Source organism: Suncus etruscus, chromosome 16 (genome assembly GCF_024139225.1).
Source record: "Suncus etruscus isolate mSunEtr1 chromosome 16, mSunEtr1.pri.cur, whole genome shotgun sequence".
In the NCBI taxonomy this organism is placed as follows: domain Eukaryota; kingdom Metazoa; phylum Chordata; class Mammalia; order Eulipotyphla; family Soricidae; genus Suncus; species Suncus etruscus.
Window position 1 is genome coordinate 65,964,914 of NC_064863.1, and position 25,108 is coordinate 65,990,021.

The 25,108-nt window shown below is 38.9% G+C and overlaps 1 protein-coding gene and 1 non-coding gene across 3 annotated transcripts; both read right to left on the reverse strand.

The window, feature by feature from the left end:
* Window positions 1–1,584: 1,584 nt before the first annotated feature.
* On the reverse strand, window positions 1,585–20,519 carry CCNI (cyclin I). Of its 2 annotated transcripts, none has more exons than XM_049790276.1 (6): window positions 20,366–20,519; window positions 7,353–7,481; window positions 6,180–6,254; window positions 5,652–5,792; window positions 5,178–5,405; window positions 1,585–3,059 (listed from the first exon to the last, which is right to left on the reverse strand). In XM_049790276.1, exons 1-6 carry the CDS (start codon window positions 20,477–20,479, stop codon window positions 2,607–2,609), a joined length of 1,140 nt encoding a protein of 379 aa, XP_049646233.1. In that variant the 5' UTR covers window positions 20,480–20,519; the 3' UTR covers window positions 1,585–2,606. The 2 variants fall into 2 exon arrangements, with proteins under 2 accessions (XP_049646233.1, XP_049646234.1); XM_049790277.1 differs by having other exon boundaries at window positions 2,945–3,059; window positions 5,178–5,329.
* On the reverse strand, window positions 6,349–6,455 carry LOC126032937 (U6 spliceosomal RNA). Its single transcript, XR_007504096.1, has one exon. It is a non-coding gene; the product is annotated as a U6 spliceosomal RNA (small nuclear RNA).
* Window positions 20,520–25,108: the final 4,589 nt, after the last annotated feature.

Below are 25,108 nucleotides of genomic sequence, written 5' to 3' on the forward strand. Positions count from 1 at the left end.
CCCTACCATTATTGTGCTATCTCTCCAGCCCCTAAACTGCTGAGCTAATAACCCCAAAATTAGGGTTTATAATTTATAAACTTTTGTTTTGGGGACATGCCAGTTGCATCATGGTACGTATTATATGGCTCTGCTCTTGGAAATTACTCCTGGTTGTGCTCAGGGTTGCCGGCTGCATGCATGGCAAATACCCTACCCACTGTATTCTCTCGGGATCCAGCCTTTTCTTTTAAATAAAGCCAGCCAACATTTGCCCCATACCATAGCTGATCTTGCTCTTTTTCTCTCAGCCCTGCATGCACAGAGCTACTCTTCTAGTTGCAAATGATTTTATTTGGTAGTGAGTAAACCAAAGAATAAGCCCAGTCTCCCCAGACAGCATCAAGATGCTTATCTCCTAGGACAGTGGTCGGCAACCTGCGGCTCTCGAGCCACATGTGGCTCTTTACTCTCTTAATTTGGCTCTTCTGTGTCCCGGGCAGCCGCTCCAGGAGTCAGGACTCTACTCATAGCCTGTCAGTATGCACCCTGTGTGGCTCTCAAAATAAATTTCAATCGTGGTTTTGGCGAGATTTGGCTCAGTTGAATAAAAAGGTTGCCGACCACTGTCCTAGGATGATCATGAGAGCATCACTTTCAGAATGAAAAGGTACAAACTACCTAAAAGCTGAAGATAACAAGCTCTTACCATATTGGCTGAGCATCAGGGACTTCTCAGATTTTTATGTACAAAGACACAATTGCTTTGGAAAGTAAAGCTTGAATACAACTTATTTTAGGAACTCCAGAATGAGTAAATCAGTAAGCCTGAAAACGTAGAGAACACAAGCCATTTTTTCCTTCAATAGGATAAAATATTTCTTGGTGGGCAAATAGCCCTCAGTATCAATTCTTTCAATAGGAGGGCTTCTGTAAGATTACCAACTTCATGGCAACCTTGGAGTATTTACTATCTTCAAATTTAGTATTCAAGAGCTAAAGCATACACGTGTGCTTTTCCTTTTGAAAGATTTAAGCAAACTGCTTATACCAACCAAATTTATATGCCTTGTCCTTGTAAAGGTTCTTATGGAGTAATAGTCTTTTTAACCACCAGGAGGCACCATGATTTCTTTTTTCCTAAAGATGAAATAAACAAAATTTTGTCTTCTAAGGTAAAATTATTAGATTACAAATAAAATAATTTGATTTTAAATTTTTTATTACTTGGTTTTATTAAAACCTTTCCTTAACTATTAGTTTTGGGGGGAAGCAGTTGTGTTTTCTTTACCCCTTTCCTCCAAGTATTTGGATGTTTCTCCTTTAAGTTAGATCTTAAGATCATAGGTTCACAGCCAATCCTATTGAAGATAATACTGGCCTGAGAATATTCTGGCTCAGTTAAATCAAAATAAAACCTGTAAACTAAAAATAACACATTTTCATTAAGATACATTTATTTTGTGAAAAAGTTGAGTTCACTGGTTAAGAAAATAAATTCCTAGGCTAACTTCCCCTTCAGCATGCTTTTATCATTTTCCTTAGCTGAAAATAACAATCTGAAACTTACACCTCTTCAGAAGTACAAAACACTTAAGACAAAGGTGATGGACAACTTTTTATTGCTACCAGAGGCTTTTTTTTTTTTTTTATCATCAGTACATGGTTCAAACTGCAATGCTTTCTTCAGACTGCAAAGAGAAGTCAGGATTCAGATAGAAATACAGGTAGGCCAAGGAGACATGGGTCATAACTTTCATGGAGAAAATCCTAATAGCTTAACTTAAGGGGTACTGAATTCAGTTATGTCACAGAGCTGTCCCAACATCTAGAGAGTCTCTCCTGATTTTGAGAACTAATTACAAACAAAAATTTATTTTAGTTATTACATGTTTCTTTGGTGAGCACCTGAATATATTAACTTTATCAAATGTTAAAAATGCTTTCATCAATCATGTCCTAATTTCATGCCACTTTCAAGGTTTACTTTCAAAATAAAGAAAATGGAAAACAATAATTTTCTAAACTCTAAAAGCTACAATGAAACAAAAAAAATCAATGTGGTTCTGAGTCTTTTTCTATTACTACCTCTGATTCATATGGGGACAACTTCAAAGTACCTTTCTTCAATAAATTTGAATTCAGATCATGAATTAGACATAACTGTCACACTGAAAAAATTGTTCACTAAATTGCTTAAAACAATTGTAAGGGTTTCCTAATCAATGGGAGCCAAACTACAGGTCAGCATGCATAAAATTCATTAAAATTTTAATAAAGAAGCAAGCAAGAGGGAAATTAAGTCAGAACAAGGACAGAGGTTGCTAACTATGTCTTTTGGAATTTCAAAAAGAATATTTAACGTAAAATTTTGACACGGGACAATCTATATTACATTTTAGCAGAGAAATGGGGAACTGACAAATACTACAAGATTTCTTAGCTTTTAAATTTTGAGGATCTTCTGAATTTCACACTTTAAGTGCTTGAGTAATATAAATTAGAATTTACCACACCGGAAGTATTCTGGCTTGCTCTAAATCAGCCTGGCATACATTTTTATATGTAGGCAGCCTGATTTTCCCATTCCCATTCCCAGAATAGTCTACCTTGGTTTGTACTCGAAACTACATCACAGAAACAGGCTGCAAAGGTGGGCAAGGGGAAGTATGGCCCTCCTGCCTTGACAAATCAGTGCCACAAACAGAACCCACGCTTTCTGATGCATTATCTTCATTGTAGAGCCGTTTGATTCCATCATAGAAGTCATCCACTTCCATTTCCTCCACTTTGCGTTTAGCAGAGGCATGTTTGCATCCACCACTGGCAACTGGGAGATGATGGTAGAAAGCTGCTGCTGTTGCTGTACCTCTGACTGGCACTTCTGGTTTGCTGTCCTTGGAGAAATCTGGGCCTGGGACAGAGGAGGGCTGTAATCTGAACACTCCTTTGTCATAGGTCACCAGGGTGTGCTTGAGGGGATGGTAGACATAAACGGAATTTAGAGGCAGGGAAGACTGCAGAGTAGAAAGATGATGTGCCACCAGCTCCCGGCAATGGATCAACTGGGAGCTATCCATCTGGACCAGAAAGAAAGGAGTTGAAAATTAAATCTATGTAGGCTCCTCTGCTTTCCTGCCAGGCACTTTTCTTCCAAGTCCTTTGGTGCCCCAGCTTTCTTTTCTCTCCTTAGTCCTCTACTTCAAACTGCCTCCAGTCTCTCCAACATCTTCCTAGGGATTATGTCCAGATTTTTACTTCTAATGTTTATCTTCCTAGAAACTTAGACTCTATTTCAACTATTTTATCTTGGCTTTGGGGCCACACCTGACAATGCTGGGGGGTGTTTGCCATATACAGTGTCAGGGATCACACCCAGGTCAGACACATGCCATCATTAAGTGCCTGACTGTTGTCCACTATTCTCTCTGGCTCTAGCAGATTGAGACTCAGGTCTTGTTTTTGTGTGGAGGGTATACTCAGCAGTGCTCAGTAATCACTTCTGGCAGTACTCAAGGACTATATGTGGTGTTTAGGATCAAACTCAAGCTGGCTGTGAACAAGACAAGCACCAACCAGTTGTACTGAACTCCCCGAGCCCTCTATTTTCAACTGTACTCGATTATCTTGTTTTCCTGGAGAGCGACAACCAAGACCCCAGCAGAAAAGGCTTTCAAGTGCCCTTCACAGGTAGGCTTGTCCCCACCCACAAGGACGGGGACTGAATCCTGCCTAAATCCTGAGCTAAAGGGGACTTTTTATAAAGTAGCACCATGACTGCTTCCTCTTTCCCAGAGAATGACAACCAAGAAGACCCCAGCAAAAAAGAAAAAAAAAAAGGCTTTAGATTTATATTCAAGAAGGCAAATCTTCTTTTATTCTTGTTAAATACAGAACATTTGCTTTTGCTTTTGTTCCAGCCTTTGTCTTAATTAGAAAGAAAAAGGCCATTTACCTCTTCTAAATCTCTTCAAGTGAAAAACTTAAGAATTTAAAGAGATACAACAGAAAATGTATGAGTGGAGAAGGCTATGTGGCTAAGAAGATGAAACAACTTTCTTCTAATACTGCTAATTTTGGAAATACTGTTAATTTGAGGGTTTCACTAATGTCCTTTACAACAGAGTCAGACTTCTATCCCATTCCCATCTATCTAAATTCCTTTACCCCACAGACACCCCAATTTCAGTGTCATGTTTTCATATTAGCCTACTGCCATGTCATATAACATTAGGATAATCTATTTAGCCATTTAAGCTACTACAGACCATAAAAATCCCACTAGGGTGTTTGCCTTACAAGTGGCCAACCCAGGACCAATGGTGGTTCGAATCCTGGCATCCCATATGGTCCCCCGGTGCCTGCCAGGGGTGATTTTTGAGCACAGAGCCAGGAATAACGCCCCCTGAGCACCAGTGGGTATGGCCCCAAAACAAAACAATCTCACTGTATGTAGAAGGACTTCCAATTGTCTATATAGTCTCTGTCCCTACACTAACTCTTCCTCTAGCAATTAGTTTATCCTCTTATTTCTCTAGTGTTGTCCCAATACTTATCGAAAATAATGCCAGCCTCTTTATTAGTATTAATAAGGCTTTCCATAATCTAACCTCTGTGTTCCTTTACAGCATATTCCAATGTTTTATCTTCCTACTAGACAGGACTACTCTGTTATGCAGAAATCTTGCTCATTTTATTTTTAATTATTGATACTGTATTATCTAATCCTCGCAGATCTCGCTGTCAACTCCAGGAAGCCTGTCTTGACCATTTAACTATCGGGGACCACTTTTTAGTCTTATGTGTTTTATACAACAGAAAATCAGAAAATAATGAAAGATTATTCCATGTTCTCTTTTAAATACAATCTCTCTCCTCACATTTCTCAAAATTATTTTCAAGATTATTTTATTTAGGAGCTGGAGAGATTGTATAGTAGGTAGGGCACTTGCCTTACACATGGCCAACCTGGGTTTGATCCCAGCATCCCATATGGACCCCAGAATATCACTAGGACTAATTCCTGAGTGTAGAGTCAGGAGTAAACGCTGAGCACTGCTGGATGTGGCCCCCAAACAAAACCAAAGTGCTTGCAGTTAGAGGATTAGAAATGTCTGTTTTATAAGCACCATATGGTATGGTAAATTTATGTATCCCAGTTAAAAAGAAACTTGAACAATAATTTGAAAAACACCTACCTGTGCTTTCTGAAGCAATTCAATTGTAAGAGGAAGCCAATCAGGAATGAGTTTCTCCATTTCCAAACTAACCATAGCCAATGCAAGCATAGAACCCTTGAATTGCAGGAACTGGTTGCAAGCCATACAGTGTAGCAGTTGCTTAGTAAGGACTATCAGATGCTGAGATGGGCTCAGTTTGGGCAAATTAAGTAACTGAGGCCTAGTTGACACTGCAATGGCATGGAACTGGGAAGGAAAAACAAAATCAAAAGAGATCACTGTAGTTACCTAAACATTTTCATATATTACACATTTATTTCAAGCATTACTCAATTTTGAACTTTACAACTGTAGCTTCAATATTTTAAGATATATCCTGATTAATAACATTTCCCGAAAATCAAAACAAAAACAAATAAGTAGGAAATGTACTTTTTACAAGTTCCTGAAATAGGATTAAGTAATCAAATAAAAGACATTGGGTATATTTACAATGTGAAGAAAATCCAATGGTGTGGCTGTGTGAAGATCCCAGTTCAACTTATCCAGAATAATTCTCTCCATTCTCAGAATCTCAGATGAAGAACACCCACAGAAACTGTCTCTTGCCAATATCTTCAGACCTGGAATTCTCTATTCAAAACAAAAGGCAACAAGCATAAGAGATAGCACAGCGGTGTTTGCCTTGCAAACAGTCGATCCAGGACCAATGGTGGTTGGTTCGAATCCCGGTGTCCCATATGGTCCCCTATGCCTGCCAGGAGCTATTTCTGAGCAGACAGCCAGGAGTAACCCCTGAGCACCACCGGTGGTGGCCCAAAAACCAAAAAAGAGAGAGAGAGAGAGAGAGAGAGAGAGAGAGGGAGAGAGAGAGAGAGAGAGAGAGAGAGAGAGAGAGAGAGGAAAGAAGGAAAGAAATAAACTCATTCTCAAACTCTGATTTGGCAAGGTTGAACATAAGTTAACAAAAATGGAAAGAAATTTCAAGAGATATACTGATCTTTAAAGAAAAATATTTACCTCATCTTCCTCAATTGTCTTGGCAGCTAGGAAAAAACAGCTGATTGCAATACAACTTAAGTATTTTGGGTGAGCCTAAAATTTTGAAAAGGAAAAAGCAACATTAGTGATAATTCAAAACCTTAATTTTATTATTTTTTTATAATTATCTTTATTTAAACACTGTGATAAAAATATGGAACGCTTCACGAATTTGCGTGTCATTCTTGCACAGGGGCCATGCTAATCTTCTCTGTATCGTTCCAATTTTAGTATATGTGCTGCCAAAACGAGCACTACTTTTATTTTTTATTAGATGTTTAAATGAGATAATCATACACATAATTCTATGAAGAAATTCAATTTGGTATCCACCAGCAGTTTTCCAAGATTAGAGCTTTATAAAATTCTGACTCTAGGGACCAGAGCGATAATACAGTGGGTAGGCATTTGCTTTGCATGCAGCCCACCTGGGTTCAATTCCTAGCATCCCATAGGGTCTCACCCCCACAAGTACCATGAGGAGTAATTCCTGAGTGGGAAGTCAGGAGTAACCTGAGGACCTCTGGGTGTGGCTCCAAAACAAACAAAAATAATTTCTAATTCTAGCCATATGATATTCTATACAAATAGTAAACTCATTTCATCACTGGAAATTCAACTAGTGTCAGACCAAATTATTTCTAGCCAACAGAAGAGATTATGATTTCATAAGATAATGATTTAATAATAAAATTCCCAAACTAAAACTTATTTTAAAGTCATATAGACAAATATATACATCTCTTAAAAGTCATATACTAACAATGAAATTTGTTAAATACAAAATTAATTGGCAAGAGAAAGGAACCTTTTTGAACTTGTTACCTAAAGGAAGAATTAAATTTGCCTATTTTCTTTACTAGTTCAATTTGTTTTGCACATTCAATACTGGTCAGAACAATTTAGTCCTAAAATCATACAGCAAACTGCTCCAATATTTATCTTAAATATTACAACCCTGTGAAATTATGGAAGTCTCTGGTGTGAAAGAGTATAGCTTATTACAAATATGTTAATGACTTATTGTGTCTACTGTAGGGGCATACTTGTCTAGAAATCTTTCCACTCCCGTGTGGCTCAATACTAGCCATTTTTTAAAATCAACATTAATATGAATCAAAAGTTGTATCTAAGTTATCCTAAAATATTTACCTTTACAGTAGCTAAAAACCTGTCCAAAAGACTGCTGGCCAGCGCAAAAGTTTCAGGGTAAAGGTTGAATTGGTACTTGAGTTTGGCCAACCACTGAATTACTTCATCTCTCTGGGATGGAGAAACATTCTATACAGGAGCAATTAAAAAAATTTTTTTTAAGTTTCAAGTTATCAAAGTTATGTTTAAAATCTTATAAAAGCTAGCAAATGCTTCAAAACACAAAGTTACGAAATGTATATCACAATCTATCAAAGGAGATAAAGATAAAACTTTCTGGATTATAGCATGTAATATGAATATATAACACTACCTCCCATTATCTGTCCTCCCACTGACTTAAAATGATGCCTCCAGTTCCATCTGAGTTGCAGCAAACTGCAATTGTGGTAGACTACAGACTAATGGCTAAAAATCCACTGGTTTAATCCAAGTTGAGTATTTATCACAATCCTTTTTGCAGGTGTCCAAGTGACGATACAATGTCTTGGGTGTCTGATTTATATGTAGCCAACCCAGGTTTAATCCCTGAGTACAGAGCCAGGAGCAAGCCCTGTGCACTGCTGGGTGTGGCCATAAACAGCCAGGACAACAAAAACAGAAATACAAAAATCCTTTATGCAATGCCAGGATGAAATCTAGGGCCTCAAAACACATGTTAAGAAATGCTCTATCAACATGAACCATTTTTAATCAAAATCTCTTTGAAAACCATGCTTAAAACTTTTTTATAACCAGAGTCAACTTTATCAGAGGCTCATGCACAGCTACTAATATAAAGCTATATATTTAGCAATGCAGACTCTCAAACAGGTGTTTCAGTTGGAATTTCATTCATTAAGTTTTCTTTTAGTGTTGTGAGGAGTGAACAACTTGGTGTTTGTTTTTTTTTTAATTCTAACACCTCTTTTTACCACTTGATAGCTTTAACATGAGTGTTTATGGTTGGCCAAACCAACTAATCGTGCATATGATTTTTACATATAGCTGCAAACTTGATTGTAATTGGACTTTAGCAGGTCAATGCTGTGCTGAGTTAGTTCCTTTTGTCAAAGACTGATCCCAGCATACTACACCAAAAAAAGTGACAAAATGAGATAAAGATGGCTTACAACCTCTTTTATTAAAATCTTACCACCAGCCTGGTATTAAGACTATAATGTCCCAAAACATCTGAAAATCAATACATGTAATTCAGTTCATAATGTTTAAGAAGCATTAAGTGACTCATATAATTCCTAGGTAGGAAAACAAAGATGACTGAAAAACTCCCTGTTGAAATTCAAAAGATAAAGTTTCAAGGTAAAACAAAAATCAGAAAAAAATCAAACAATGGTAAGCATTAAAGTAGTGCTCTTCAAGGATTAGACAATCTCCTATGAATATAAACACTAAGATATGTAAGGTCAATAGAACTGTGAGGGGAGCATCTGGGATAATACTGGAGGGATCTTGGCATTCTGGTGTAGAAACACTACAAGTATAAAATACAAATATTGGTATAACTGTAAAAATGTACATATATATTTTTTCTTTTCAAAACTTTATTGATTCATTGATTGATTGGTTTCTGGGCCACACCCAGAGGAGCTCAGGGGTCCTCCTGGCTCTGCACTCAGAAATCGTGCTGGCAGGCTATGGGACCATATGGGATACCATGAATCGCACCTGGTCCCTCCGGGGTCTGCCACATAAAAAGTAAATGGCCCACCATTGTGCCATCTCTCCAGCCCCTATACATATATATTTAAAGCAAAATGAAACACTGCTTTAAAAATAGGCTGGGGACATGACTCAAAGAATCATATCCAGAATCAAGGCAATAGTAATCTCCAAGTACCACAGGGTGTAGAGCTCAAAGGTCAGAAAAATCAGTCAAATAAAACAAAAACAAAAACAAAAACCAACCCAGAAGTATGTTTGCCTTTGGGCCCTGCAGCAAAGCCCTGAGTCAAGCAGCTGTTTGGTCACTGGTTCTGTAACATTCCGCATTTCAAATCCATAATTTCCCCAGCCCCCATTTGCTATATTCAGCACTAGAGTCCAACCCCAACCCTCCCAAGGGTCCTGGGAACCAAATGATGGCAGTTAAAAAAAATACATAAAAAGTTAAGCATTCCAGGGGCCAGAGATATAGCTTGGAGGTAGGGCATTTCCCTTGCATGCAGAAGGACGGTGGTTCGAATCCCGGCATCCCATACGGTCCCCCAAGCCTACCATGAGCAATTTCTGAGCCAGGAGTAACCCCTGAGCGCTGCCGGGTGTGACCCCCCCCAAAAAACAAACAAACAAACAAAAAAAGTTAAGCATTCCAAAGAAAGTACCTACAAAGATGAACTTTATCTAAGACACAAAAATGAGACGTCATCCAAGCATATCAAAGACAAATTCTAGGAAGTAAAGAAAGATGATGACTTAATCTGACTTAATCTGCAGGATCTACAATAGCACAGAGGACCAGCACCAGCAACAAAAGTATCTTAAGGGCACTGTGAGACACTAGCCAAACTGGATTCAATGCATCAGACCCCATCTGGTCCCCTGAGTACCACCAGGAGTGATCCCTGAGCTCAGCCTGGTGTGGTTCCCTCCACAAAAAAAAAAACAAACAGGGAAATAAAAAGGTTGATGACTACAACCTTTCTGCCGAATTCCACCTTCCAGTCGGAGCTAAATAATGGAAGCTACACCACTAAATGTGACTACGTGATGACATTACTTGGTGCTTGTATTAAGCAAATAACTGTAATACACAAAACATGGGCATAAACACTATAAATGTGTATAAATTGTATAGAAATTTCCTTATTATGGAGATGACTAAACTATAACATACAAAGCACAAGCAATGAATGCAAAAGAAACTTAGAATACAATATAACTTTTCAATAAAAATTATGAAAGAGACCATGGCAAAAGCTTTAAAATATCCTTCATAAAATATAGTAAGAAAGCATTCCTCTGTGGAAGGTAATACTAACCAATAGTAATAACAAAATATTTTTTAACAAAAAAATTGGAATAGATTAATTCAGTATTAAAAAGTACAGATTTTGTGTACCACATCTTCTATTCTGATCATTAAAACAGCAATCTTCCCCACTCTAAAAGGTTCATTATTCTCTAAAATATTAAATAGAACAGAATATTCTTGGCAAGACATACAAAGATCTCAGACTTCTCCATTCTCACTCACCTTCCAGCATCTTTCTTCCCTCATCCTTTATACAGCACACTAGCATAGCTACCATTTTTTCTTCCTCCTGCTTTCTCTAAAACCACACTCCTAACCATTTTACTTGCTTTATCATTTACCCCTTAAGAGCTATTTAAGTGTTTCTACCTCACTTTTTCTGACAACTCTGAGCTAAGTTTCTTCCTGTGTTTCCATCACTTCCTGTCACACCTGTTAAGTTTTTTTTTTAAACATTAATTTATTTATTTGTTTTTTTGGGTCACACAGCTGTGCTCACGGGTTACTCCTGGCTCTGTGCTCAGAAATTTCTCCTGGCTTGGGGGATCATATGGTATGCCGGTATTAAACCTGGGAACTTCCTAGGCTGCCACATGCAAGGCAAACACCCTACCTACCGCTGTGCTGTCACTCTATCCCCATTAAGATATTTTTATTGTGGATGGTGGTTTGGGTTTTGTTGCTCTTGTTTTGTTTTGGGGCCACACTTGGAGGTGCTCAGGTGTTACTCCTTGCTCTGTGCTCAGAAATTACTCCTGGCAGGCTCAAAGGATCACAAGATGCCAAGGATCAAATCCTCATGCAATACAAATGCCCTATGGCTGTGCTATCACTCTGGCCCCATGTTTTGTTTTTGTTACAGTTATAGTTCTGCTTTTAGCTAAAATAGAGTAGATAGGAGCAAATATACATTCCAGTGTAGAACTAAAAGGGCTCTTAGCACAAAAACCTGTTTTAAAGCATGACAACTGCTTGAAAAATCAGGTCCTGAGAAGCAAAGATCCTGTAGAGTAGGTAATAAGAAATTAGTTAACATTTAGCAATAGCTTTTCCTTCAGGGAATTAACCAATCCAATTTAAATCCAACAAGCTGAGAGAATGGACCAAGAAATCAGCAGAGGTTTGACTGAGTCTTTTAAAAAAAAATAGGGAAAATTGAAAACTCCTATTATAAGTTATTTCTCCCACAAATCGATCAGTGAATTCAATAAAAATAAAACTGCCACAACTTTTTTCTTTTCTAAAACTAACATAGTCAAGGGGCCGGAGCCATGGCGCAGAGTGCTAAGATGTCTGCCTTGACCGCGCTAGCCTAGGACGGACCGCAGTTTGATCCCCCTGTGTCCCACATGGTCCCCCAAGCCAGGATCAATTTCTGAACTCATAGCCAGTTGTAACCCCTGAGAATCACAGGGTGTGCCTCCACCCCCAAAAAAACTAACAGTCAAAAGTACATATGGAAAAGAAAAAAATATTAAGGATAATCAAGATAGGGGCTGAAGTCATAGCACAGGTTAGGCATTTGCCTTGCACTTCGCCAACCCGGGACGGACCCAGGTTCAATCCCCAGCATCCCACAGGGTCACCGGAGCATGCCAGGAGCGATTTCTGAGCACAGAGCGAGGAGTAACCCCTTAGTGCTTCCAGGTGTGGCCCAAAATCCTAAATAAATAAATGTTAAAATAACCAAGATAATCTTCAAAAATGATCTCTCTGGCCCTAATTATTTTTGAGAATAGTGATTCCTGATTCCTATTCTTCATTTAATAATAAAAATCTGCTACTAGATGTAGATATAAATGGAAAAATATTCATCCTCCAAAGGAAAACATAAAATGCTTCATTACCTTAAATTAGGTGCATTTCTTTAAAAAGACACATAAAAATTTTTATAACATGGAGAATATAATTAAAACTAAGAATCACTAGGAATCATAAAATACAAATGAGAAAATGGAATGCATTTCTAGAAAAAGCATCAGAAATGTATCTGGAGCCTCAATTCCAATGCAATGAAACAAAAGCAAACACTCAGACAAAATTAAATCAGATAAGAGGCTTTATACAGCAAGAGACATTACCACAAAAACACAAAGGCAATCAACAAACTGGAAAAAGATATTTGTATGCATGTCTTTTATATCAATACCATAAAATTAAACAGATTACTTGAACATGATGTTACCTAATATGTATCAATACTACCTAACTATAATTTAAAAAATTTTAACCCACACAAATAAACAAAAACCTAACTAAAAAGTAGACAAAAGACATTAATACATACTTCTCTAAGGATTAACATACAGATGACCTACGAAAACATAAAATATATTATCTTTTTTTTTTTTTTTTTTTGGTTTTGGGGTCATACCAGGCAGCGCTCAGGGGTTACTCCTGGCTCTACGCTCAGAAATCACTCCTGGCAGGCTGGGGGAGGGGGACCATATGGGATGCCTTCTGTGTGCAAGGCAAATGCCCTACCTCCATGCTATCTTTCTGGCCCCCCACTGTCATTTATTAGGAAAATAGAAATCAAATTATCAAGTTTCTGACACTTGTAAACAAGCATTGGCAAGTGTGTGGAGAAAAAGTGAACTGTTGTACACTGTTAATGAAAATGCAAATTAGTACACCTCCGACAAAAAACATTAAATACCTTAAAACTTTTAAATAGAATGTGATCAAGCAAATCTACACTTAGGCACTTATCCAAATTATATGAAAGCACTAATTCAAAAAGGATGTGTGAGCCCTATGTCCACAGTAACATTATTTATAATGTCCAAACAGGTAATCAATCTTAATGCTCATGAAAAGATGACTGGCTAAAGAAGCAGTGGGCATATATATGTGTATTTTTAAGTGTTTTGAAGTTATACCCTTAGAATTCTAAAGTACTCTAAAGTCAAAATTTATCTTAATACTGATTTGAAAGATGCTATTTTATTTCACTGCAGCATTATTCATAATGGACAAGATATGAAAACAACCTAGATACTACAACAGAGGGCTAAATAAAAGTTGTGATACACATACTCTACAACACTATTCAGCTTAAAATAACAATAAAAATAAATAAAACTGAGCTTGACTTGCACATGGCAGACCTGTGTTGGATCCCTAGTATCCTCTATGGTTCCCACAGGCCACCAGGAGTGATTCCTGAGTGAAGGGTGAGAAGTAACCCTGAGTACCTCCAAATGTGCCACCATAAAACAAAAGAGATGAAATTGGGGCCAGAGTATTAACACATCTGTAGGGTGTTTGCCTTTCATGCTGCTGACCCAGGACAGACCCAGATTCCATCCCTGTCATCCCATATGGTCCCCCACACCTTCCAGGAGTGATTCCTGAGCACAGAGCCAGGAGTAACCCCTAAGCACTGTGGCCAGGCGTGGCCCAAAATCCAAAAAAAAGGGGGGGGGGGGTAATGAAACTAACTTTTGTGGAAAAACTGTAAAACCAAAGTAATTATGCTAAACAACATAAACAAAAACATCAAATCATTTCACCAATATGTTATACATTTTTAAAAAGCAAGTTAACTGAACAAAACAACTTAGATTCATAACAAAATAGTTTTCAGAATAAAGGAGAAAAGATAGAAAGAATGAGTAAAGGAATCAATCTGGTATTGTTGAATGGTACTAGAATCTTGGTAGATCTAACTGTAAATACATTCTTTAAAGGAAAGAAGGCAACAAAACCCAAGAGAAAGTTCAGTGATAGAATTCTCTCGCCTGTTAAGAAAGTCATAAGCAGATATTTTGCCCCCCAAAAAGAATAAAACGAAATATTTTATTTAAGTAGATGCATATCTAGGTTCTCGCAACTTCACTCAGCACAAGCAACATAAATCTAAACATACATTCACTGAGAGATGAACATGAAAACTCAAATGACTATCAATAGAACAGAGTAATTCCTACAATGAATACATAGCAATTCGAATTAAGACTATATAAAGTAATATCTTGTTTTTAAAAAGCCACCATCTGAAAGATAAACACATACATATAGATCCAATTCAAATCCAAAAAAAATCTGTTATTAGAGGGAATTCAAGGTGCTGGTAATATATAGGTTACTTTGTGAAAATCTATATAATTATAAACTTATGACCTATGTAAACTTAACTGTGTAATTCAGAATGTGTTTAAGGAATGAAAAAAAGAAACCTCAAAAGATAAAGGCTGGGGTTGGGGCCAGCGAGGTGGCGCTAGAGGTAAGGTGTCTGCCTCGCAAGCGCTAGCCAAGGAAGGACAGCGGTTCGATCCCCCGGTGTCCCATATGGTCCCCCCAAGTCAGGGGCAATTTCTGAGCACTTAGCCAGGAGTAATCCCTGAGCATCAAACGGGTGTGGCCCAAAAAACAACAACAACAACAACAACAAAAATAAAAAGGCTGGGGCTGGAGAGATAGAACAGAGTTGGGGCGTTTGTCTTGCATGCAATTGATCTGTGAGGGACCCTGTTCAATTCTCAGCATCCCATATGGTCTCCCAGGCTGCCAGGGGCGATTTCTGAGTGCAGAGCCAGGAGTAGCCTCTATATACCACCGGGTATGGCCCTAAACCAACCGATCAATCAATCAATAAAAATTTTTAAAAAAAAGATAAAGGCAAATGACAAAACAAAGGAAAAGCAATATTTAAAAATTAGAGAACAGATTGGAATTGCCAAAGTAAAAGGGGATTGGGTTAAACTGTATGGTAGCAGATGAGCTATAGAATTTTGGTGACCAGTAGTAATGTAGCTTAAACAGATTGAAATAAAATGTTAAATGCCTGAAACATGAGACATCACAAACCATTGTCTTTTTTTTTTTTTTTGGTTTTTGGTTTTTGGGCCACACCCGTTTGACGCTCAGGGGTTACTCCTGGCTATGTGCTCAGAAATCACCCCTGGCTTGGGGGGACCATATGGGACGCCGGGGGATCGAACCGCGGTCCTTCCTTGGCTAGCGCTTGCAAGGCAGACACCTTACCTCCAGCGCCACCTACCCGGCCCCAAACCAATGTCTTTTAATTAAAAACTAAAAAGATTAAGTAATGTTCAATCAGTATTGAACACGGGGGGGGGGGGGGGGAAGAAGTGCTATCATTTAAAATAAGAAACAAAGGAGCCAGAGGATAGTACAGTGAGAGGACATTTGCCTTGCGTGCAGCGGACCTGGGTTTGATCCCTGACATTCATGGTCCTCCAAGCACCACCAGAAGTGAACCTTGAGCACAAAGCCAGGAGCAGCTGGAGCACTGTCAAGAGTGGGCCCAAACAAAAAACAAACAAACTACAGAGTATACCTGGTAAGATGCTTGCTTGCATGCAGATAACAAGGGCTCAAATGGTCCCCTGAAACCAATCAGGAATAATCCATGAGTGCAGAGCCAAGAGCAACCTCTGAGCATTAGTGTGTGTGGCCCCCAAACAAACAAACAAAGAAACCAGGAGTCAGGAAGCCAGCTCTAAGGAGTAGAGCAAACATGTACAAGGTCCCAGATTCAATTCATGGCACTCCACACCCCATGCACATCTCCACCCTGAGGCAGTACTCCCAAGCTGTGTATCACTGGGAGAGACTCCCTAGGCTCCAAGAACCACTAGGGAGGTTCGGAACTTGAAAATCAAATCAAGTAATAGATTTATTCCACATTGCTCCAATGAAGCAATATAGTAAGACAGAAGAATAAGCAAACACAGTAAGTAGTTTCTGAAGGAAAAAAATCATGCAGAGCTTTTCCTTGGTGAAACTGACAAATGTCCAAAGTAGAAAATCACTTATTAGTGATTTCCCTACTTCTTGCCTTCCCTTTTCTTGTGCAGAAATTGGGGGTCAAATACTTGGTTGTGGGGGCCAGAGAGATAGCACAGCAGTAGGGTGTTTGCTTTGTGTGCAGCCAACCCAGAACAGACGTTGGTTCAATTCCCAGCATCCCATATGGTACCCCGGGCCTATCAGCAATTTCTGAGCGCAGAGCCAGGAGTAACCCCCGAGCACCGCTGGGTGTGGCCCCAAAACAAAACAAAAAAACAAATACTTGGTTGTGGTGTTGGCACACTTGGTCATGTACTGGCTTCCCCTTGGTTATGATGTGCTTGGGTTCACACATACTGATGCAGCACATACCCTAGAGTAGTGCTGCAAAGTAAAAAGGATTTACTTTAGGCTGTGAAGCAAGAGAACTTGGGGCCCTGAGCTGAAGTTGATGAAGGTAAACCAGAGTAACCTTTCTTGAACTGTATATGCAAACTTAATCAGTCTGATATGTGAGCATGTATTAAAACTATGAAGCTGTGGGGCCAGAGAGATAGCATGGAGGTAAGGTGTTTGCCTTTCATACAGAAGGTCATTGGTTAGAATCCCGGCATCCCATATGGTCCCCCAAGCCTGCCAGGAGCGATTTCTGAGCGTGGAGTCAGGAGTAACACCTGAGCGATGCCAGGTGCGACTAAAAAAAAAAACCAAAACAACAACAACAAAAAACTATGAAGCTGTTTAAAATACTAATTCATGTGCCAGCAACCACAAGCCCAGTATATCTGGGTGGGGCTTCCCAGGTGATTCTAATATACACATTAGCAACATGCTTCAAAATTCCTAATTTAGGGGCCAGAGAGATAGCACAATGGTAGGGCATTTGCCTTGCGCGCAGCCAACCCAGGATGGTGATGGTTTGATTCCTGGCATCCCATATGGTCCCCCAGGCCTGCCAGGTGCGATTTCTGAGCAGAGAGCCATGAGTCACCCCTGAACACCACTGGGTGTGACCCAAAAACCAAAAAACAAAAACAAAATTCCTAATTTAAAAACTATATAAATCATAAGATTTCAAGTTCTTCAGCTTCAAAAGAAAGCCATCTTTTTTGAGGGGGAGCTGGTTGTACGTGTGGGCCACACCCAGAAGTGCCAGAGATAAAACCACAGTACAGCCAAGTGCCTTAACCCCTATACTCTCCAGTCCTTAAAAACCTCTCTAACCTAAATAAATTACAAATAGTAATCAAGGTTCATTTAATGTTTACAAGAAACTTATTTTATTACATTCCATACTTGCCATGAGTAAACACAACACTACTCAAAAGAACCTTACCAGGAAATGGTAATATTGTGAGCTTGTGTGTATTGTGTGTCAAAAGGGAAGTACAGAAAGGAAACAATTGGTGTATAATATCTTGTCTGACTACTCTGTCCTAAACTAGGTAAGCAAATTAGAATAGAATACAAATAACACTGAAACAGTTAATGTGGGAAAGGAAGAAGAAATGAAACACAAAAGATGGATAAAAAGTACTTTCCCCCATCTTACTTGCACATTAAAAAATATCAAGGTGAGTTGGTAATGCTATATGTAGAACTTAAAGACAAAACTTCCTCTTCTGCAAGAAGTGAAGGAAGAAAATCCTTGTTAGAAGCAATAACAGAAAGGGAAGTAGAAATGCCAGACCCTGGGGATGGGGATAAAGCTCCATTGTCACTTGACTTTTTGGGTTTGATTCCAGGCACTACAAAATAATAGAATGGAGAGAGCAGCTGGAGAGATAGCACAATGGGCAGGGTATTTGCCTTGCACACACAGACCCAGGTCCAATCCCCGGCATCCCATACAGTCTCCCGAGTCTGCCAGGAGTGATTTCTAAGTACAGAGCCAGCAAAAAAGCCTGAACATGTTTGGTGTTCCCCCCTCCCCGCCAGAAAAAAACAGTGAGAGAGAAAAATAAAAGAATTAAAACCAAAGCAGAGTTGTACCACATTTCACCATATAATCATTATTTATGCCAATATTTCATGTGCGCACACATGCGCGTGCACGCACGCACACACGCGCGCGTGCACACACACACACACACACATACACACACACACACTCACACACAAACACACAGAAAAAATGCAAGGTAAGCCCATTAAGTGAATTTTTTTCTGAATTTGTGCTTATATACTTAAAAACAAGGAGTGAAAACTGCTGTGAGATATGGACGTAAATTCTTCAAGTTTTTTAGCCCCATCCTATCTTATCTCCTAAACTGACCAAACAAGGCCATAGATATTTTACTTTTACAAGTTGCAGATATACCATCTACTAGATCACAAGGAATTTCTTAAGTGGGGCCTGAGCGATAGCACAGTGGGTAGGGTGTTTGCCTTGCATGTGACCGACCTGGGTTCAAAACCCCTGAGCACCGCCGGGTGTGGCCCGAAAACCAAAAAAAAAAAAAAACAGAAATCACTCCTGACACCGAAGGATAGAACTTCGAACTGTGTGCAAGGCAAACGCCCTACTGCTTGATCCACCACTCCAGCCCCAGACTTTAATGCTTCTTAAAATGACAGAGAATAATTTTAAATTTCTTCTTTGATATCACCAGTGCCTTAAAAACAGTGCTCAAGCTTTAGAAGAGAAAGATAGTACAATAGTATAATATAGTATACTAGTATACTAGTATAATGTGCTTCCCTCTGACCCTGGTTTGAAAATCCCCAACAGGACATAAAGATTCCCCTGAAATACCTCCAGATTACACCTGAGCAGAATCAGGCACTGCTGGGTGTGGTCCAATACCCATCATCCCAAAAATATAGCAGTACTAATAAATATCTACTGACTGAATTCCCATGTAATCTAAAAATATCTTTCACACACATACAGTAAAAAGGATAATAAAAAGAAAGTAGTCCAGATTCAAATGAAAACTACTTTAGTAGTCAGTCTTAAGAAAATTGGAACTACCCACTTCAAAGGATTATATAAACTAAATGTGATGGTGGAGAGGGGTCCCCCCACCCCGTCCTCACTGGAGGTTAGCCCAGTGGGCAGGGCATTTGCCCTGCATGTGGCCAACCCAAGTTCAATCCCCCGAATACCATCTGGTCTCCCTGAGCCTGCCAAGAGTGACCTGAGTGCCACCAAGTTTGACCCAAAAACCAAAAATTAATAAATGTGATGGCAATTCTGAATACTAGCCTCATATTCAGGCTAATATTGAAAACTTAAAGATTAATACTAGTCTTTAAGCTAACTAATCTTTAATTCACTAAAAACATAACAGGGCATAAATATAAAACATGTATTTTCAGTTTTATCTGAAAGTATATTCCATATTCCTTGGGAAAGGGATCAAATTTCAAAATCTGTGAGCAATGAATAAAATAAACCAACACAAGAATTTAAATATTTCTATTCACCAATATCAAACATTTCTTGGCCACTCTTCTTTATCAAGCCAAATTAACACGAAGGACAAAGATGTGGACAATGTCTATCTGACAGAGTAAACTTTTAGAATAGATAAATGCATTATTTGTAGAATTCTAGAATATGGCAGAAATGCAACATTTTATTAAAAGAATAGAAATATGGGGTCAGAAGATAACAAGAGCCAGGCTTTCCATGCCTAAGAACCTGATTCAATCAATCCCCAGTAAGGCATGATTCACAAAGCAATCCCTGGAGCTCCCTAAGCACTGCCAGGTGTGGCCCTTGGGATAACCAGAAATGCAAGGCTGAGCAGCACCATATTCTCTGGCCCTAGCACTGAACTAGCCTGGTTCAGCTCAATGGCCACTGGGTCCATTGAGCTCCGCTTGTGAACTCCCACGAAAAAGAGGCTTCTAAAGCAATAATAATTCAGAGGTCAGCTGGATTCCTCCCTAACAGCTTGCAAAGCTAACATTATCTTAGTGACTCACTACTAAGTCTCCAAGAAAAAAAATTTTCTAAGTAAAGTGATATGAATACATGTATTTAGATTCCAATGGGCTGATTATATATCCAAAGAAGTCCGACTTTTATTGAAAAACAAGGAGAGAGAATGGACACCAAAATCTTCCTAAAGCTGTAACTCAAACACCAGCCAAATAACTACGGGTCATTCTTATTTCATTTTAGAATGAAGCAAATGTTTTTCATATAAAAGAGTAGAGCATATACTTTTTTGGTACATATTTCTCCGAATCAATGTCAAATTTCTATTAAGACAACAATGTGCTTAATGCCAAGTAAAAGTCAACTGTGTATAGTGAAGAGAGAAAACATTACCTGATTTGTAGGCATTTTCGGCACATTCACCTTCCACATCTGGGCTTCCCTAGAGATTGCCTTTTCCAATAGGAAAGACAATCTCTGGTTTTCCAAAGGCCCTGGAAACTTCATTATATCCTTTGGATCTGCCCGCTGCCCAGCTTGATGTGGCTACCTATAATATCAAATAAACACGGTGTTCTTTAATTACAGATTAAGTATAGCGTCATATAAATATGGTGGTACTTATTAAGTAATTCATAAAATAAAGAAGAATGTTATGAGGCAGTAATGAATTTTATGGCTCTTTAAAATATAAAAAATGTTATAATATGTAGTAAAATATTAAAAATGTTATCTAAGACATTCTTCTAAAGAAAATTAAAATGTGAATATATTGACAGAACTTTTACCTGATCAAAATTTATTAGTGTCAAAAAAATTTTTAGTCATTTTAATTTCATTCTTTTTTTTTTGGGGGGGGGGAAGCACACCCCAGCAGTTACTCCTGGCTCTGCGCTCAGAAATCATTCCTGGCAGCTTCAGGGGACCATATGGGACCCAGGGCCAGTCCTCGGTCAGCTGTGTGCAAGGCAAAAGCCCTACCACTGTGCTATCGCTCCAGCTCCTCATTCTAGGAATTCTTAGTTTTTCCAAAATTCAAAAACTTCATTTTTTGAATTCAAACTTCATTTTAACAGCTGAAAAGAGGGCCAGAGCCATAGTAGTCAGTAGGACCCTTACCAAGCAACTACAAACCAGAGTTCAATTCCCGGCACCCTATCTGCTCCCCTAATCCTTGAGCATATAGACAGGAGCAGCCCTGAGAATACATAAGTGTAATCAAAAACAAAAAATAATGAAATTTTTATTGTGCCAACTCCAGTTTGATTCCCACTACCACACGAGTGACGAACATACTCAGGAACCACCATGAGTGAGACAAAAGAAAAGCTTAATGGCAATATTTTAAAAACTGAATTAGTAAACAAACTGGCCACAGACAAATCAATGTTCAAATAGAATGGTGAATTCCACATTTATAGAAAAAAAACTCTTCACAAACTTCCAAAATGCAAAGAGTGGCACATCTCAACTAATTCTGAATCAAATACTGTACTGTCAAGACACTGTACCCTAAACCAAGACCTGGGGATAGCACAGCGGTAGGGCATTTGCTTTGCACGCAGCTGGCCTGGGTTCAATCCCCAGCATCCCGTATGGTCCCAAGACTGCCAGAAGTGATTTCAGAGCAGAGCCAGGAGTAACCCTGAGCCACTGCAAGCATGGCTAGGTGGGCCAAAAACAAACAAAAGAAAACCAAAGACCAATTATTTTTTCCTAAAGATATTAGAATTCCTCAAATCTGCCACACTAAAAGTCTATAAAGTCTAGTGAGATGTGTCCCAAGGGTTAATTAGCACTATATGCTACAGAGCAATTTAAATAAAATCATCCAGAAATCAGTGAAATATACTTAAATAGGAAAATACACCACTGTAAAGGCTCCACAGGCAATAATCCCTCCCCAGGGAAATGGGTCTGGAGCAGAGTTTGCAGCAGGAAATATCCAAGCCAAGCTGACGGGCTGAATCACACATGGTGGGCTAGCTTTCTGCTCCACAGAGGGAGAGAGCTGCCTACCAGACTGCAGTTTTTATCGAGTACAGAGACTATCCCCGGGCGGGGGAGTAAGCTGAGCCAGTCCAGTCCAGGTATGCTTGAGAGATGTAAAATAAGACGGTAGGAAAATCTGTTTTCAGTGAAGCCAAGTTGTAAATGTGAGCCAACACACCACAAAGGAATCATTCTTTATAAACAGGAAAAAGTTCATGTTACCTAAATTTTTAAAATTCAGATGCAGATGAAAGACTAAAAGGGAGACTAGACTGTGTCTAGAGATGTTTCACACTGAATGAGAAAAACAGAAAATTCAAATTCAGTATCTGAACCTTAAAGTATATTGTAAAAATACTTACAGAATATCCTTCCAAATATACATATATATATGATATATATATGATATATAGATATACTGTAAGGATCCTATACTGAAAGAAATTACAAACGATCATTTAGAGGGGCCAATGGCCCCCCACCCTGCCAGGGGCGATTTCTGGGTGCAGAGCCAGGAGTAACCCCTGCGTGCCACTGGGTATGGCCCAGAAATCAAACAATCAAGTTTAAAAAAAAAAAAAACTTGGGGCAGAAGCAGTGGTTCAGCGGTAGGGCGATTGCCTTGGACTACGCTGACCTAAGATGGACCCAGGTTCAATCCCCCAGCGTCCCATATGGTCTCCCAAGCCTGGAGCGATTTCTGAGCGCATAGCCAGAACTAGCCCGAGTATCACAGGGTGTGGTCCAAAAACAAAAACAAAACAACAAAAAAACATCATTTGGAGAAAGCAGATTAAAGCAAACATATCACATTAAATTTACTAAAGTTGATCACTTTATCATAATGTTTAAGAGAACATTTTTGTTCCTTTAAGAAATACACCCAAAAAACTTGAGAAATAAAGGGCCAGATTAACTAGACACAGAGGAAGGACAAATAATAAAAATAACGGAGCAAAACGTTAACAAGTGAATCCCCAGAGAGGATTTTTTTCTTTACATTTTTTACCAATAAAATTAAGAACGCAAAAAAAAAAAAAAAGAATAAAAAGACAATCTATGAAAGCACTTATGTTACTAGGGTCTTTTTTTTTTTAAAAAAATTCCTTTATATGACTCATGCAAAGTACAATCTGATGCACGGGTAAGAGTACTGGCTTGAGTTTTACTTCTTTTTACTAACAGTGCACAAGTCGATCTTCTAAACAGGAAGACAGATTGGGTTACATTAATAATGAATTCTTCTATGGCATAAAATACAAATAACTAATGTAATTTTACAGTTTTTAGTGAACTGAGCTTTATAATGATTGTAAAATTATTTTATGACCACTGGTAACATCCAAAATTCTGAATGCTCTAAGACTCTAAGAAAAAAAAAATACAAAAAAAATCTCAAGATTTTATTTTGGTTGTTATATTCCACAGACTTTTGATAGTTTCACATTTCTCCTCTCATTCTTTAAAACTGTCTCTTCAGTTTCTTGCTCCAAATTTATCAAAAAACTTATCTGTGGAAAGTGTATAAAACATTTACTGGACAGCATAAACTGTATCTCAGTTGTGTACAGGTCCCCTGCTTTTCGATGAAAAATAATGCAGTACTCTGGTTATGCAACAAAAACAAACTCATTAAATATGGAAGAGTTTCTTCAAAACACCAACTTTATTAATACTGTGCTAGTGCTGACTTCTGGGTTCTAGTTCCTCTTTTGAACAAAGGGATTTCTTGATCAGATTATACAAAATTCTATTAATATTATCACCCTCTTGTCTTTACAACTTTAAAAAAATAAACTACAGGCATTACAAAACAAACCCTCTTTCCCAGTCTCCATATACTGTTCTTTCAACTAATGTCCTCCAGGAGTACTTATCCCTCCTATACAAATATGGTTACTATTTGCATCCATCTGGGAATAGTACCTTTTCTCCTCCGTTGTTTGTACTCGGGAGTAACTGATACCTGATCATTACCTGAAGCCCCCTGGGGTTTCTAGCTCTTTGATGGTACATTCTCCATTTGTACTCTGATCAATAAATGATAGTTCAAGCTTTCACTTGGAATAGAATTGGTATCATGATCATGACCAATTTTAAGTGGAAACTTGCAAAAAGAAGTGAATGTGACTCCCTTAAAAGTAGATGGCCTGACAGGGTCCAGGGAGAGAGATCAAAGGGCTGCCTGCACACAAATCGTGAGGGAGGTCTGATGGATTCCCTGCACTATATTATGGGTCTTGAGCACCACTGCAGAAACCCCAGCACACTGCCAGGTGTGGCCCAAAATTATCAGAAAAAATAAATCAAAATAAAAGCGGAATGCACAAAAAGTTCTGTTCTACCTTACTAGGAGGTCGCATTGCCTCACAGAACACTTAACTGCAAATTCTACAGAATGCACCTTCCCAAAACCGTAATGACCTCAACCTGTATGCTTTTGGGGGGGGGGGGGTTCAATATGAAGAAACTTCAGTTCAAAGCTCAGAGTCTTTCAACTCGTGATTTCAAACCAGCGATTCTACACCTTCTTCACTCTTTTTCTATTTGTCCACTCCCTTTTACGTCTGTCTCAAGAGATGTGGAAAACCAGCACTCCTGGATCGACTCAGCTAGCACATTTTCAGCCAAGAGATGTTCTAGCAGTCAGAATACTTGGGTAAAAATCCGGCCATCCGCTTCCGAGTCACCGGAGGGGAGAACAACTTAGCCCTAAGGAGACTCAAGTTTTCCTCCCCGGTGAAATGAGCTTTCTATTGACTACCTGCCTCAACTAAGAGTCCTCAAAGGCGCTCCAAACCAATCTGAGCATATAAGAAAAGGCAACAAGTGTAGGTATTAGCAATTTCAACTTCCACCACAGCTGCTCCCAAGGCAGCTGGTCACTTCAAAGAAACGCTTAACACTTTTAGAGCCCAGAGGGACAGGGCAGGGCGGTAAGGCGGCTGGCTGTGCAGGCAGCCTACCTGGGTTGGAATATCTGGCATCCCATAGGGTTCCCCAGTACAACCCACCCCACCATACCCCAAGCACAGACAGGAGATTCCAGCGAGCAGTCTCAAGTTAACACAACCTCCAGAGCACCGCCTGGAGTGTGGCCTAATCCCCTAACCATCCCAAAAGAGGGAGAAAAAAAAAATAGCT

What these genes read in the sequence shown, in the direction of transcription:
- CCNI (XM_049790276.1), bottom strand. Translation starts at nt 20,479, where the DNA reads ATGAAGTTTCCAGGGCCTTTGGAAAACCAGAGATTGTCTTTCCTATTG. An exon ending in CGAAAATGCCTACAAATCAG is followed by an intron (nt 7,482 to 20,365) that starts GTAATGTTTTCT and finishes GCTCCTGTATAG; the next exon opens with AATGTTTCTCCATCCCAGAG. An exon ending in GGTTTTTAGCTACTGTAAAG is followed by an intron (nt 6,255 to 7,352) that starts GTAAATATTTTA and finishes TCAAAATTTTAG; the next exon opens with GCTCACCCAAAATACTTAAG.